The 17,888-nt window shown below is 37.9% G+C and overlaps 1 protein-coding gene across 1 annotated transcript in view; it reads left to right on the top strand.

Moving 5' to 3' along the window:
• The window catches only part of LOC134533995 (RNA cytidine acetyltransferase), a 41,246-nt gene extending 24,022 nt beyond the window's left edge, over positions 1-17,224 (top strand). The window contains exons 13-20 of the mRNA XM_063371877.1: positions 1,591-1,767; positions 4,250-4,391; positions 5,223-5,367; positions 5,796-6,019; positions 6,676-6,848; positions 12,298-12,552; positions 13,547-13,683; positions 14,921-17,224. Of these exons, the coding sequence (XP_063227947.1) occupies positions 1,591-1,767; positions 4,250-4,391; positions 5,223-5,367; positions 5,796-6,019; positions 6,676-6,848; positions 12,298-12,552; positions 13,547-13,683; positions 14,921-15,005 (1,338 nt within the window). The 3' untranslated portion in view covers positions 15,006-17,224. The remainder of the gene's footprint in view (positions 1-1,590; positions 1,768-4,249; positions 4,392-5,222; positions 5,368-5,795; positions 6,020-6,675; positions 6,849-12,297; positions 12,553-13,546; positions 13,684-14,920) is intronic.
• The last annotated feature ends 664 nt before the right edge of the window (positions 17,225-17,888 follow it).

The following is a 17,888-nucleotide window of genomic DNA, read 5'->3' as shown; positions in this document are numbered from 1 at the left end:
ATCTTTTTTCTGGCCTGACATTTTCCCCCCATTTCCTTGAATGTATTTTGACTTATTTGTGTAATAGTAATATATAATATTTAAATACATTTAAATTTGAAGTGTTTTTTTAAAAAAAAAAACACATGCAACCTCCCCTCCCCTTTTTCACCTAGCTTTGCATGGATTTGATCTACTAATTTGGAGTGATTTAGATTTAATAAGTAAGCACATAATTATAATTATCAAGTTCTCGTGTCAGATGTTTTTAAAAATTATATACATACTAATAATTACCGTCCATAAACAAAGAATTTCTTTGAAAACAATGTTTTTCTCATTTTTCAACCAATTTTGAAGCTAAAAATGGTTACAGTAAGTCATCCATAGAAGACAGACATAGGCTGTTGCTGACTTTTCTGTAGGCCATTTTAAGATATATAATTCTGTTGTACATTTATTTGATGTATCAGTCATATTTCACACAATGTAAGCCATGTGTAAGCACCCTAAAAGCATCTTTTTACATCTTAAATACAAAACATCAAGATTTCTCTAAATGATGGTGAAAACCTCATTAAAATCCATACTATAGGTTAGAGAAAGTAAGCAAACAAACATACAGACACAAATAGAGACTTTTTTTTAAATACTATTTAAAGATATGCATACAAACATTCTATAAAAAAAATTACAGGCTAGATTGATAATATTTTGGGGTCAAGTGCATATTAATATATGATTTTATGTGTTCATGAAGGTTTAGCTGCTGGTCTTAAACAATGGTTTCAAGTACCTACAATAGGGATGTGCGAGTACCCGATATTTTCGGGTATGGTTCGAATCCACAATTACCTGAACCCGGAATCGTTGTACGTACATGGATTCGAACAGTATTACGAATATTCACAAAAGTTATAAATTAATTTAATACGGCTTAAAACTACTAGCAGTGAAAAATAAAATTAGGCTACTATTACGTAAGTATTTATAATATGATGTATCAAAGAAAGATATGTAAATTAAATAATTAACACAGTGACATTAAAAGAATTTCGAGATTTCGAAGGCTTAAACTATAATTACGAATTTCGTTGTATAGCAAACTATAAACTAAAAACAATTACATTATTACAAGAAAAAAACATCTTGGCTATTTATTGGAGAAAAAATGGTTTTGTTTGCTGAAACGTTTATAAAACTGAGATTTCCCTGTGGCGTGCAGTTTATTAAGATTGAGTTGGAGAATCGAATGTTTTGGTTTTCATATTTTAAAGTGTTTATTTTTAATTAACTTTACATAATTATAAACATTTTGATCTCAGTGTAATAAATAATTGCCAGTAGTTACAGTTAGAAAAAAGAGAACACAAATTATTTTTAAATTAATCAGTTATTTTTAATTATTTTGTGCTTAATATTCGGAATCGGATTCATATCTCAAATATTGCCAGGGATTCGAATCGGATTCGAACTGAACTGAAAATCAAGGATTCACACATCCCTAACCTACTTTAACCTTTATTTAGTATCTGTACCATGTTTGTACAAGATCTCTGTCAGTTTTATCATCTTAAAATTTTTTTAAAAAATATTTTGTGTATTTTATAGGTCTGCCTGGAAGGTCAGCTTTCTAAGAACTCTGTGGCAGATGGCCTGTCTCGGGGGAAGAGAGCATTTGGAGATCTAATCCCTTGGACAGTAGCACAGCAGTTCCAAGATCAGGATTTTCCAATGCTTACAGGAGCAAGAGTTGTACGCATAGCCACTCATCCGGATTATCAAGGTGTAAGTGCATGTCATTAAGCATTGCCAGTGCTATTTCTCTTTCTTATCGGGGGTTGCATTTTATATTTAAAATTTTATTTTTCAATTAAAACACTGTTGACATTCAGGAATCCACTAATCCAGTAGTGCCATGCCCCATCATAGGTGCCGGATTAAAGACCTTTCACTGTAATTCCTTCTTGTTTTGATAATCGCCAGTTATATTTTATAGATGTTCAACAACCCAATAAAATCACTAATTCAACTTTTCAATTTAATTCCTACATGTTTTGAAAAAAGTGAGTTTTATTGGCCGATTCGGGATGTTGATTAGGACTTGTAACATACTGGAACCCACACATCAATGATTCTGTTACAGGTGCAGTGATTAGAGTAAGTGTATTTTCTTTCTTGTATACCTAATGTGGTTAGTGAGTGGTGCTGGCTTACAGGGGACGCAACATATTTTGGATCACGCAGACTCCACAGCAATAAGTTATATCTAAATGATACAAGGATATCTAAATAATGAGATGCACAGCTTGATGTAGTCACTGCTGTCTATATTATATCATTATTGTGGCATTGCACACAACCACACTCATAATTATAAATTGTAGACTTATCTAGTTTCGGCGACTTTTTGCTCGCCGCGGGTCACTCACTCGTTTTCCCAACTTGCAATCCGTCCATCCCAATACTCATACATCTCGATACTCACGTGCAGTGCCAGCAACTCCAACCGACTGCACCAGCTCACTGTCACCGTCCGACAGTCTGGTTCAACACCACACTTGGTTCACTCATTCAGCTACTTCATGATTTTTCTCCTCTTGCACAGACGGTGCCCACCCCTCTCACGTGGAGCTTAGAGGTACTACCAGGTCCACAACACTGTGCTCTGCTGGGCTACTTACGCTAGCCAGCATGAGGTACCATAAACTAGAGAATATATATAGCAAGTAAAACCAAATATAAAATTTATAATTTAGTAACCTGATAGGAGTGTGCCAATATCATTTTTTTCAACCTGAAATGAAGCAAAGACAAAGATCTTTTTTTTCCATTTGAAGTCGAAGACCAAGATTTAAGTCTTCGCTGAAGAAATTTAAGTTGAAATCACTTAAATATTTTGCTTCATTAGGAAAGTCTAAAAATAAAACTTTTGAATGCTTGAATCACTATATCCTGTATACCACATTGAATAAGAAGAATGTAAGAAATATTTAGCAAGTTCACCAACTGTCACTGCTTGTACATAAAAACAAAAATTAACTACATGAACTCATTACGAATATGAATATTTTAAATGTTCTGAAAATGAGCAGGTCGTTGCTGTTAATCTACCTGAAAAATGTGCAGTTCTCATCCATATTTCACTGATTGAGTTGTTCTCTTCCCGATAAAAACTGCTCTCAGCTGACACAACTGATGTTATTTATGGCTCAAGAAATAATCTTCAATCGAGCTTTTAATGTATTGTGCTTTAAGAAAAATCTTGGAAATGTTTGAAATTTTGTAATTTTTTCGGAAGACCAAGTCGAAGAAAATTAGTCCTTGATTAGACTTTAACTTTACGAAGTTACGCACACCCCTAAAACCTGATATTACCATATATACTCGTGTATAGCGCACCCTTTTTTCCCCTCAAGTAAAGGAAAAAAATAAGGATGCGCGCTACACACGGAAAAAAAAAGTGTGGGGGGGGAGGCGGGGAGGAGTGGAAGTCGTTAACTGCCGGGTGACGGGTGACGTTTCTGGCCAGCCCCCACACATACGCACAAGCAACAAGGCCTCTCTTTCACACACAGACTCACAACCTGGTCTCTCGCACACGCACACACGCTCACAGCGCACACACACACACGTGCGCGCGTGTGCACAAGCTCGCACATCATGGTCTCTTGTTTATTTTTAGACCTTCCCCTTTACAGAAGGCCAGCTCAGAAGCTAGTAAAAAAAGTCCCCCCCCCCCCCCCTGACCACTTTCTTCGCTTCCTCCATTCCTCGTCCCAGCAGCGACCGGTGAGTCATCTAGTTCTCCGCGCCAGCTTAGCAACGTAGCGCGGCACGCCTCCCTCCCTCCCTCCCACGTACCAGTTGTGACGATACAGCGCTTCATTATCTTCCGTCTACACAGCAGAGTTTAAGTATTTTCCTGATGCATCACCACACATCAATTTAAATAATCAGGTCCCACAAAATGTTAGTATGGGAAAAAAAATTTCAATTTTTTTTCTTTGGAATTTGTTGCAAAAATCGTGGTGCGCGCTATACACGAGTAAATATGGTAATTACTATCTTAAGGTAAATTAATTCAAGTCCCCACCTCAGTTTTTTATACAGGACTTTTGTAACTTTTATGGAGTGTTTTTTTGAATTCCTGTGATTTATGTACTTTTTTTTATTTGTTATTCTATATTATGTATTTTACTTGAAATCTTTTGTATACAACTAGTATACTGGTTTTGATTCACCTTTACTTTCTTGTTTCTTTTTGTAGATGGGTTACGGGAGCAGAGCTCTAACATTATTGAAGCATTACTATGAACTGAAGATACCCTGCATTTCTGAAGATAATCCCCCTGAGGACCACATTGAGAGCATTTCCACAGAAGAAGTTAGTTTACTGGAAGAACGCATTGGTGAGTATCAACGTTATTGTTTCTACTTTTCATTTGTAATGTATTACTTCTATAGGTAGTGAGTGACTTGCTTGCCACAGGTCCTGACAAACAACTGCGAGTACGTAATCAGAATTCAAGTTTCGGGTGGAGAATACTTAAAAGTGTTGCTTTTTAAAAGTTTAAAATTTGAATAAGCTTTTTTTTTTGTTCTGTACCTCCCCCCCCCCCCCCCCAAAAAAAAAAATTACGACCCTCTTTCATTATTTCAAAATAAAAATCTTACTACCTAAGCTTCCTTTACTTTATAATGTAACACACACATACAAAAACCAACCACCACCCCCGGGTAAAACCTGCCATCGGTTACTACAATTTTGAGGTGTGTAATCCCAGAATTGGTGACTGACATTTAAGGGAGCATATTGAAAATATATTTCAGGAATCTACTGTGCTGCATTATGTAATATCACTGGAATCAGATGCATCAGACAAGGGAAAGTGGCACACTGCTACAGAAACTACATCACACAACAAGGTAGCACAACACAGACAGATCAGCCAGACACAACTGCGCGAATGTGGCAGGGCCATAAAATAAATTTTATAGTTTTATCAGTTATGCATAAAAGGTACATATTTTTGTGATTTGATTTATAGATTTTCATTTAAAAAAAAAGTGGTACCTAACCACATTTTCACATCCTTACAGGTGTTTGAGCATACATTATTATTGAGGCTCTATATGTTTCTTATGAAGCTCTGCCGCTGATGTGTGCTAAAGATGTGAAAATTCTTTTATACTCACGATTTTAATTTGGCCGACAGGTCTTGTCAACAGTGTGCGTTCAGTTCCCAGGAAGTCGCTGCCTCCCCTGCTGCTGAAACTGAGCGAGCGATTGCCGGAGCACTTGGACTACCTCGGGGTTTCCTATGGTCTTACCTTGCCTCTCATGAAGTTTTGGAAGAGGGCGGGATTTGTTCCAGTCTACCTCAGGTGAGATAGCTAGCTACAGATCATATATGTATGTAAGTTGGATACCATCAAAATGTCCATTTAAGTACCAGAGGGACTTTAGCTTATTAACCGCAAAAACTATTTAAAGGGGTTCCATTTCATTGTTTATACGATTATCGGTCAAGTGTAAAACTATTTAAACATTGAATCACAAAAGATACCTCCAATCTACTCTTATCTAAATCTTGGTCACAGGAGTGAAAAATAAAAGTTATTAACTTTGGTGCTGAAACAATTTACCCTTTAAATGATTGTTTCACAAACTAAATTTTCAGAATAAATACATTATGTTTTATGTAACTTTATTTTGCTGGTACCTATTATATATGCTGTAATTTATCTCGGCCAATGTCGACACAGACCAATTCACGTTCTAATGGGCACACCCCTATCGCTGTGTATTACAGGCAGACGACCAACGACCTGACTGGCGAGCACTCGTGCATCATGCTGCAGCAACTGAACATCACAGGGTCGGAGGACGGGACCACGGGAGGAAAGTGGCTCCCAGAGTTCTTCACGGACTTCAGGCGTCGCTTCATCTCGCTGCTGGGTTATCAGTTCAGAACCTTCCTGCCGGCGCTCGCGCTCAGCATCGTGCAGAACAAGACCTGCAAGCTGGTGCCTAGAGGTATACAGTAACAACTGCTGCTGTAGTCAGAACTCCGCAAAACAAACATGAGTAAATTTTATATCTTTGATGGAATTATTTGGAAAAAATAAAACATTTTTCTGCAAGCATTTGTGCGGTCGGAAAATTTACAGTTCTTAGTTATGTAAATATGGCAATTATAGATGCAAGATAAAAAAAAGTTTTATTTTTTTCTATTCATTTGGTTTATATAAGGGATGGGTTCAGTGGCGAAGCCAGGGGGGGAGGGGGGTTAGGGGTTCGAACCCCCCCCCCCCCCCTCCTTTAGCACCAAATCTTTAATTAATTTCTTATTTATCACTCAAACAAATTTCATATTAAAATTAATAAAAATTTTACCATTACAATATTTAAATTTAAGTACCTAAAACTGCTAAATTAGCACTATTTTACACCTTAAAATCCGAATTTTCCCGGGGGGGGACCCCCGGAGCCCCCGCTTTAGTACGGTGGGAAGGGGGGGCATGCTTCTTAACACCCCCCCATACACGAATCCTGGCTACGCCACTGGATGGGTTGATTTCACATATCTTCGATTCCGATTCCACAAATCCTCTTCATTTCAGGGGGGGGGGGGGGGAGGGGAAATGAAAATGCGACAATGTTTATTATACATTTGGTTACATGTGCTCCAGAGCTGAGCAGCGAGGAGCTGGAGGCGCACGTGACCAAGTACGACGTGAAGCGGCTGGAGATGTACGCCAACAACATGGCCGACTACCACCTGGTCATGGACCTGCTGCCGGCCCTGGCCCGCCTCTTCTTCCTGAACCTGATGGGCGACGTGCACATCTCCGCTGTGCAGGCCGTGAGTCTGGTCTCCACGGCGATCACTGTCTCTCGGGTCATGTCTGTAAGCTGCGTAGCGACACAGTTGTTGCAACGCGATACCAGTTCAAGAAAGCCACTGTCGTTTAAAGCGCAGAAGTCAAAAGATGTCACCAACCCTACTACTTTAAATTGTAAAACAGTAGAAAACAAAGTTGACTTCCTTTGTTAATTCGTGTTTATCTTCAAAATGTATGAAAATGTAAATAATTTGTGAAGGTTTATGTCCCAATGAAAAAATATCTAGATACTGTATTCAAAACATTCTAAATACGGTAGAACCTTATTTTTTACATACCCAGATTTACAAATTCCAGTGATTGACGTATTTTTTTAATTTGCGCCGTCATTTTCACTGTAGTACTATTGCATTACTGAACCGCTTTGTGCGAAAGCATTTCCTCGTAATTTACGTTGCAATATCGCTTCATTTACTAGTAAACCATTAGAAAAGTTTGGACATAACAATAACAGTTTATAGCAAATAGTGTTAAGTTTATTTATTATATGTTACTGCATTTGCCATTGTAAACAACTTGCATTAATTTTATGCCATTTGTCATGGTGAACCATACGGCCATGAACCAAAACCATGGTGAGGTGAACATGAAAATGTTCATTTTGATAGCTCTCCCCTTTAAACTTTAACATATTATGCATGAAATTAAGTTGCATAATGCAATTTTTTATAAACAAACATTTGATTACTGTGCCCTTATTAAAATAAGTTTTAAAGCAATGTACAAAATACCTATAAATATGGCATCTTCGTGCAAGTTCGGTGATGTTCATTTTAACTTGGTAGCAACAAATCTCCAAATATTGCATTTGAATTAGTGGTGCACCGATATGACTTTACCGATTACCGATTCGATTACCGATTATGAGAGCAATAATCGGCAGATACCAATTCAGTTACCGATTATAATGAAATTTTTTTAAGTGTAATAATGCACACAAAAATTTTTATTCCCATGTGAATTTAATAACAACATTAGGTAAAATCGAGAATACAGTTATAATAACAGTATAAAAATATATAAAATACACTATTAAGTCATTGCAAAGTGTAAATTAAATTAACTTCTATTTATATTTGTAAACAACTTGAACTACAGTCTAACAATTGTAATTTACAATGGGTAAGTTTTTGTTGCGAAAAACTAGCATTATTATTGACTATCACATAAGGTTGCATCAAGAAATTACCGTTTAACAATGTAAACATGCTGCTTTATTTTGTTCACTTGAGTTTATAGAAAAATGTTTCCACACTTCAGTTTTTTTCTCCCTACTCGCCATCTCACTATAATTATATAAAAATGACTAAAAACCATTACTAGCACATGTGATTTTATTTATGTTGACTGAATATATAAAATTATAAATACTTTTTCACTTTTCACGTCATACATATAACAAACGGATAATGTTACCAAAGACACCCATAACGAGTTTGTAGAAAGCAGTGATAAAAACTAGAAGGTATCGGGACCACGATTTTGAACCGCTACTACGACTCGAAAAGATCGATTGTCATAGAATCCACTGCAACTGATTGTGGTATTTTGATTGTGTGCCATATATTTTACGTCTCTGGCTATAGGTAATGTACAAGGCCACTAAACAAAAGACTAAACGTAAATAAACGTGTAGGAAAAATGTATTTTATTGTTCGAGGCAATGAGATTTATTAAACTTAACGAAATATCTGTAATTATGATATGACGGAGTTAGATGAATTTTGTAATATGTACAAATATTACCGTATTTCATCCTAAAAATTGTGTAACAAAATATTACACTGTAAAGACCTACTTAATTACGCCGGGACGTAAATAATCGGCAAAGTAATCATTAAGATAATCGCCGATTACGATTAATCGGTAAGTACCCATAATCGCTGATTACGATTCATCGGTATCCGCATCGGTGCACCACTAATTTGAATCATTTTTCCTAAACATAAGCTATCATTGTGAAAGTAGTTGTGTTCGTTTAATGGAATAATTTCCGATCAAAATCTTAAATTAATTTAATAGTAAAATGTGATTGTTAATAATGTCCAAAAATTAATTGTGTAAGAAAAATCTCGCTATAAAAATGGAGACTTTGAGATGCAACATTCACATATGTATTTTACTCATGTACCGAAATTTTCATGTTCAACTGTAAACTGTTGTGAATTACTGCAACATTTGACAGATTTATTGAAATTCTTGTTAATATAAGAAACGTAAGCATCTCTGACATTTATTTTGTGTGATGTGTATATGCGTACTTATTGTTTCCGATCATAGTGAGAATAATAATTATTTATTTTTTTTATCACTTCCGCCCCTCTTTTTTACATTTTTCCGGTTTTTACTGATTTTTTTTCCTGGTCCCTTGAGATATGTGAAAAATACACTAGAGTCCCGTTATAGCGAGGTGTCACGGTTCCGGGTTTGATCCTCGCTATAACCGTGTCCTCGCTATAACCGAATTGGACAGATTTTGGCCCCCAAAAAATAAAAATTAACCGAAAATAGCATAAAAATTGTTTTTAAACCTGTATAATTGGAAAATAACAGGTTATATTAACGAAATCTTAATTTCTGTGAGCTGATGTGTGAATTCTCTTTAAAACGATACCCCACAAGTACGGATGCGATCACCGATTGCATCAAAATAACCAGAATACCCTAATACGCCACGTAAGTATAGCATCTCAGCCCGCGGCCGACACAGCATTGTCCTGCTATCTATTGTCGACGCGAGCTGTCTGCTGGCGGCCATGTTGGTTCGGGATGTAGCGAACAGATGGCGCTAGTGTAGCGCAACAATTTAATTCCTTACAAAAAAAAGGAGTGCGGCAACGCACGTACGCCTCAAACGAAATAGTCGCTGGAAAACAATACTTTTTTCATTTAAAAAAACCTGTAAACGTTTTTAGAAAATAAATTCGGAGTTAAACTCAGACCATCACCACAGATACCCCAACAACAGACCGAAACAAAAGTTACAAGAAAACTGTCCTAGTAATTCGGAAATAAATACGGTAGTGCCTACTATTTGCCAGCTAGTAAAATAAATAACGTAACGTGTTTGTAAACGTGTCACGACTGAAATAACTCCAAACAAGTTTATAAATATTTGTATATTATTAACGCGATCAATTAGCAACAAGTATAAAGACGGCTCTGATGTTTTTGGCCTAACATAGTTATAAACAATGTTATTATTCGTTAATGAAAATGTCCCAACAAATTAATTAAGAGCATTTATATTTTTAAAAAAATGTGCATTGTTATGTTTAATGGCGGGAAAAAATAGATTTTGTATATTTTATAAATAATAAGAAATGCGTACAACTATATGTATATTCAAAGGCTTGGTTTATTCGAGTCGAGCATACCTTGGCCTTAAAACCAAGCGGAAGTTTGATAAAAGAAAGAAAGGACGGGATTCTATTTTTAAAGCCACGCACTTAGGTGGCGACTGCACGGCTGAAGAATGTGACAGGCGTCAACGGCAAGATGTCTAGTGGCGAGCGAGAGGGGTGGAGATAAAGCAGACAAATAACAAAAGCGCGCTTCAAGCGATCACGCCATAAATTCCTCAAAAAGACCTCGTTATAGCCGTGCTCTCGCTATTACCGTGCTCGCTATAACGGGATTCTACTGTAGGTTTTACTGTAATAATTAATTAAAGCACATAATATGTTTTGAAGAATAAACATACTTAACTGACAATATATAATAAAAACATTGTGGTGTTCTATGCACATATTGTCTGTGTGTTTAAAAGTTTCCAGAAATATCCATTTAAAATTTGGAAGGCAGAAATGCTAGAAGTTGGAAGTTGGGCAATGCCGTAATTTTGATTATGTTGTTTTTTGACCTTTTTTGCATCTTGTATGTTTTGCATTATTGTTTCTTGCGTAGTTTATAAACCCAGTCTTAAGGCTCGCAACTAGTGTGCCATGTTTTTATTTTATTTTCATGTCATTTTACAGGTTGCTTACATGCAGTGAAGTCAGAGAAGTTGAAATAGGTCAGGGAATTTACTTTAAAACCACAGGGTAAATTCTTGGAAATTCCCCAGTGATACAGATTTGAGAGGCTCCTGTCTTCTATTACATAGACTGTAAATTTATTTATTTTTCTCAGATGGTGTTTTAAGGAATAGTCAAACAATAGATAGGGACAAGATTACATGTTGAATTGCGATAAAACCTAAATAGCACTGAAAAGCATGTCACTGCACCATATACAGGGATAAGATTATGTGGTAAACTGCAATAAAACCGAAATAACGCCGCAAAGCATGTTATATAACATGTAACACTGAAATATATTATATTTGGTCATTACCACTTATTTAATTAACGGAAATACGAAGTTGTCTGACGTGTAAATTTTCTTTTAAAGACTTTTTAAACGTTATTTCCTTTATCAGATTGTCTGCGTTGCCGCAGTGTACCGATGTAGGTATAAAACAATCTAATGGGTTTTGTTTTTATGAATTACTTTATCTAACAAAAAAAAATTTTTCCCGCATAATCGTCGCACCCCTACTTTTCAAACTTGATTTTAGAATAAAATGTACGATGATTATCCGAGAAAACACGGTAAATTACAAATAAATTACCTTTTAGTACGGTGGGGTGTCGAAGTGTAGTTTCCGACTTGTGAAGCGAAAATTTTCTACAGGAGAAAGCTGTGATTGGCGTATGCTGTAGCATGTCTCATCTTTACATTTTCAGTGTCCATTTAAATGGGCATTTACTCTCTCTCTCTATCCAGTGCACGATTTCTGCCATTATCACTGTGCTCTGTTGCAGACATAACCCACGGAGCACAAATGTTTTAGAATCATTTTTGTAATATAATTAATATTTTTTAAATGTATCTAAAACATATTTTGAAAAGTAATTTGTAATGAGAAGTTGAAAATACACTTTCCTGTTGTATTTCATCAAGAGCATCATCTCATATTCACTTTTTTTATTTCTAAGGATTCATAATTGAAAGATCCCTTTTTAATTACAAACAATTTTGTCAGCAGTATTTTTATATCATTTAATATAAAAATTTTTTTGTTCTTTTGAGCATGCTTAGTGCATAATTTTATGGAATGTCTTGTTATTAATAGTGACTTATCCTGTGTAGTAATAATTGTTGTTTAGCTTTGAATTATTACTTTTTTTTGTAAAAATTATTAAAACTGTAATAATACTGTCATTGCACACTTATTTACGGAGAAAAATCAACAAATAGTAAAATTAATAAACTATGAATACTTATAATTAAACATAGTGATACAAAATAATAATAGTTTTAATGTTAACAATCTGGCAAGAGTGGGTGGTGCCGTTTATACTACTGCAGTGTAAGCTAGACGGACTAGGTGACCGGCGGGGCATGTGCGCTTGTGTGCGTGTGTAGGCCATCCTACTGGGCCTGGGGCTGCAGTACAAGACCGTGGACTGCCTCGCTGCTGAGCTGGAGCTGCAGAGCTCCCAGCTGCTGGGGCTGTTCAACAGGATGATGCGCAGGTTCGTGCAGCATCTGCTGGCCGTCACGAAGCGGTCCATCGAGCGGCGCCTGCTGCTGCCCGCCCGCCCCGGTCCCGACCCGGCCCCCGACACGCTCGACCCGGCCGGGCGCAGCCTGCGCGAGGAGCTGGATCAGGCTGCCAAGGTACGGCTCCTTCACGTTCCTGCAAACACTTTCAAAACCGATCTTTGATTATATAGCTGTCGTATATATATATTACTGTCGATAACATTCATTACAATAGTTTATGTTACAGCTATAGTTCAGTGGACTCCCTCTTAACCAACCACCTTTTTATGGGTGAACACCACACCAACTTAGCAGCTCAGCTCAACTGATAAAAGTAGCAGCTAGATACTATTCACAAGAGGTCCTTGAGTCATCATCATCATCATCATCTCAAACATTTTTGTTGCTCAATAAAGCAGAGGCCAGTTAACAAGTGGCTGGTTTAAAGGGAGTCCACTGAGTGCGAGTTAAGGGGGTAGTGTCCTAAATTATTTTTTTGTTCATACACATTATTTTAAATAAATTCATAATATAAACTTTTTTAATTGTTTATAAAAGGCTTTATTCTTCTAAATAAGTCCTCATTGAAATTTTTTTTTTTTTACGTAAAGCAAAATTTATTTAGTGCTATCATGTAATGAAAGAATGAAATGATATGATGAACTGTTTTGTATTAACATTTTGTGTGTAGCCATCATATTAAAACTTCTAATTTTTAGTATCTAATTCACAAATCTATAATTTTTTTTTTCGGAAACCATTGACACCTGAATTTTTCAGTGTTTTGGAAAAACCTTGGTATCAATGATTTATTAATGATATAATAAAAATAAAGAGTTTTAAGAAGAAGGCTACATGAATACCATTGTATACCACATAATTTGATGATTTCAGTACATGTTATGACTGACATAAAATTTTCCCTTAAGTTAATAAAACCCATCAAATAAGAACTTGTTTGGTAAAAAAATTAAACAATTAAATATTATTATATTATGAATTGATTTAAAATCATTTTTAAAAACATGAAACATTATAAGCAAAATACATAATTTAGTATAATATTTCAATAATGTTCAGATCGGCATGCAAGAACCATGCAGTGGTACTGTTGATATGTTTGTTGTAGGAGCTTAAAGTAAAGCAGCAGGAAAAGTTGGAGGAACTGAAGAGAGAGAACCTCAGCTTCTACGCCATAAAAGGGTCAGAGGATGAGTGGGGGAAGGCTCTGGCCAAAGGCAGTAAGAACCTCATCTCTGTCAAGAGGCAAGTATAGTGTAAATCATGGTGGGTCATTCCACTTTGCAGTCACTAGTTCTTGAGACATTGCCTAGAGAGTCTGAGGGGGGAAGGGAAATTGGAGATCCTCAGAAAACTCAATGACTCACACATAATTTGCTGTGTTTTCATTTTGCAAAGTATCTAATTTTACATCAGCAGAAGATACTTCGTTACGCTTGAAAATAGCATTATGTGCCCTGCCTCTCCCCTCCACTCTTTTTTTTTTTTTTCGTTCCGCTACACATTTACTGATGTAAAATGTTTGCAGCAAACCCCTCACAGAGTGGTTAGTCATTGGTTGCAACTTCAGCAGTAATCATACATAGGTGACTTAAGGTTTTATTTCTGTATTTGATAGTAGTATTTATCAGCAAGTATTTGGAAGAGGTGTACATACAATAAAAATCCAAAACTTTTCATCTCCACTTTTAATCAATTATTTAATCTTTTAGTGTAAGGAAAAGCTAACGAAACTGATAATTTAAAGTTAAATTATCATTCAAGTTCATAATGTATGTCTAAATTACATAATCAGTATATATACAATTATTGTTATAGTTCTTGAATATTAGGAATCATATTCATCCATTGGTTAACTGATAATATAAGATTCCCTCTAATTTAGGGTGACATTGAACATGAGACGGCCTTGAGCATAAGACAATTTTGAATGAAAGACAAACCTGAATGTAATATGCTCTTGAAATTAAAGTGTCTGATTGTAAAATACCTTAAATATTAGAATTTATTAAACATAAGCTAATTCACAATGGCATTTAAATTTAAGTTTTGCTGTGTCCAAACCCACATGTGAAATAAATTTATTTAAGTTTCTAGAAATTTAATACTAGTGGCTCTGAATAGAATACACAAATATGTATAATTGAAAGCAACGTTCCATCTCCCTTCACTAGCTTCTTAAATAACAGTTACTAACACAAGTACAGTAGAAGACACCACGTCATGTTTATGTAGCTATCATCAGCTGCCTTTGTATTCTGTGTAAATGTGATTATTATACAGTAATAGGTATTAAACATGTCTCCCATATTGTCTGAGTGACAAACTTAGTTAAACTAGAGATGTTAATATTATATCACTGTGAATAGCATACCTACTTTGATGACCAAAATGTTATTAAACTTATAAATATTGTTATGTTCCTGACAATTTTTCATAAAATTTAAGTATTTTACCAATATTGAATTTTTTATTCCAACAGTGAGAAAAGAGGCAGTGAAGAAACTGTCAATGAAAAACCACCACTGAAAAAGAAGAAGAAAACTAAAAGAAATTTTCCTGTTTAGTCATTGTTGATATAAGTGTAACTGTGATCACAGTTCAAAAATTCTGTAAATATTTTTTTTTTTATTTTTGTGAATAATTGTAAACATTTTATTCATATAACATAAAATAATTTCAATATTAATTTATTTTGAATTAAAAATGTTAAATTAAAATGTGTTAAGCCTACAAATTTTGTCTATATTAATTTCAAATGTTCAACTATTAATCCTTTTCTAATTCTGATAGAAGTATCTTGGCTTCTGGGTTATAGTCACGTCCAAGGCGAATATATCACCAACGTTTCGGTCGACATTGCAGTCGCCATCATCAAGGTAGAGTTACCTACTGAGGTTATCACAAGTTCTTCTGCCTTTAATACTTTCGCCTGAGAGGAGTGTTTCCCGATATGCTGCAGCTGTGGGCCAATCACAACTTACCTTACGTCTAATTGGTCTGTTGGTTTGGCCATTCGGAGCTGGACTTCTGTGATTGACTGGGGGTGCTGGCAAATCAGTGGCCTCTTCTCTTCTGATTGGCTGAGCTGTTTTGCCAACCAGAGGCGACCTGTCTTTTGTTAGATGCAGAGCTAGGTTTTATGAAGACTGGATCCCATATTCTGCTTAATTTGTAGCCATCTTCTCTATTTATGTTTGCTGGGTGTTATAATATTTCTACTGATTCTCGAATGTATCTCAAGTTGGCTATGGCGTGGAATTGATTGAAATCAATGCTATATCTGATTGTGGGTTTTCATGTTTATAGTCACTGATATGTTCTTTAACCCTTGTGATTATTCTTCAGCTAGTCTGTCCTATATATATATATATATATATATATATATATATATACACACACACACACAAGAACATGGAACCTTGTACCTACAAGCTAGGTTTTCGGCTGGGGTTTTGTCTTTCACAGATGTCAGAGACCCCTCAGTCTTGTTTAAAGATTTGAGAATCGTAAGAATTCTTGCCACTTGGTGAAATTCATTTGATGTAAGGAGTGAAAGCTTTATTAGGAAGATGCACTTTCTTTTGCTGTTGTGATTTCATGGCTTTCCTAATTTCTTGATTTCGAATAACCATTTGCTTGAAGATCACTTGTTAGATGTTTCATATCTTCTTCAATATTGTCTTCGCAAATGGCTCTAGCTCTGTTGACCAAAGTTGAGATGATTGTTCTGTCGCGTGACACTCTCTAATCGGGGTGTCCCCTGCTCCAATTGTGGCTGCCTATGGGGGTTGCTAGTGGTGCTATCTATGCCGGGTCAATGGAGATTCCTTGGTGGGGTAGGGGGGAATGGCCGTATGAGTTCAGGGGGGTAGCCCCACCTAGGCAGGCCTTGTAGATGGGCGTCAGAGCCGCCGAGCGATATGGTGGAGGGGCGGCTCTTCTCCAACGTTATCCCTTTAGAGGGAGGGGATGGAATCGGGTTGACCCGAGTGGGGGCCGGGAAGAAGACCTCCGTCTGGCGGGGACCAACGGTCTTCTGTCGGCGGGCTGCTGCTGCTCGGTCCCGAGCCTTCGTGTATACCCACGGGGCGGGGACTGATGAATCTCCCTCCACGGGTATTGGCCGTGAGTTGGAGGGGGGTAAGGCACTGCCGTTCGGTAAAGGCCTCGGGGTCTGCTTAGCCCCCTGCCCTCGATAGAAATACGACATGGGTTGCTGGTTGCTTACCCACAGAGAGTCTGGCGGCTCTGGTGATCGCTGAAGTGGCCGCTCTTCCCTGGGTCGAGGGCAGTCTGGCGAGCTGGTCGGCTGGCAGGCGGTGGGTGACTTGGTGGGCTCTCCCTCTCCCGAATGAAAAGCTCGGTATGCTCGTAGCACAAACTTTATTCGCTAGCTCTGGGAGTCGCAGCCTCTCCCCTACAGGCTACATATACTGATACTGTGTTACTAGCTACGGCCTGTAACTAGGCAGGTCCTGGCTCGAACGATAACACTCACACCTCGGCGAATTCCTCTCCCTATCTGCTCTCGGTCCTCACGTAGACGGGTTCGAGTCCCGGAGTCCTCTTGTAGTGGTGGCACGGTGAGAGAGAGACCTCGGCGGCCGTGGTGCCACTGGGACACCAACTGCCTTTCTGGGCCAAGGGCTGGCCCTTTTATACCCATCCTGAGGGCCTGGGCGTGACGTCGGAGGGCGAGGGATTCCGGGAATTGCCGGCCGCTTCCCGGAATTCCAGGCAGCAGTAGTGCCGTGCGCAAAATGCTGGCCTGGAGGGAGAGGGGTAGGCGGGGTGGCGGCCGGTCGGGGTGGAGGAGGGTGCGGAGGGAAGAGGCTGCGCGCGCACTCGGCCGGCCTGGTGGGAGAGGGGGTAGGCGGGAGGTAGCGGCTGGTCGGGGGGTGTCGGCCAGCTCCGCCGGCGCTCGGCCTGGTTGCTCCGGGCAACCAGAGACGCGGGAGTCGTCGCCCTGGCAACGGGCGACGCGAGCGTGGCCGGGCGGTGACAGCCGTGATGGCCATCTGGCGCGGCCCGCACACGTGTTTAGGAAGGAAGGGGCTGACGGCTTCGAGATTACAGCCGTGCGCGGCACGTCGCACATCAGTTCTTTTCTGAGATGGAGGTTGGTGTGAACTTGCCAGTAGATACCTGTCTGTGTGGGTTGGCTTTCTGTAAACACTGTGGCGGATGTGGATATCCTCTTGTCTTGTGACCAAGACATCCAGAAAAGACAATTTTCCTTCTACTTCTACCTCCATGGTGCAATGTATGTTTGGGTGGATGCTGTTCAGGTGTTTCAGGAAGTCTTACAGCCATCGCCCCCACAAGGGTGGACCCCTGGGTCCTGGGCCTGGGCCTTGTTTATTTTTATCTCAGTGTGTGAAATAAATTTACATACTCGCTGTAGTTATTTTAAAGTAAAATAATTTTATAAATAAAGCTTAGTTTGG

Source organism: Bacillus rossius, chromosome 7, assembly GCF_032445375.1.
Source record: "Bacillus rossius redtenbacheri isolate Brsri chromosome 7, Brsri_v3, whole genome shotgun sequence".
Taxonomy (NCBI): Eukaryota; Metazoa; Arthropoda; class Insecta; order Phasmatodea; family Bacillidae; genus Bacillus; species Bacillus rossius.
The sequence above is the reverse complement of the archived record's forward strand: the minus strand, read 5'-3'. Positions and strand labels throughout refer to the sequence as shown.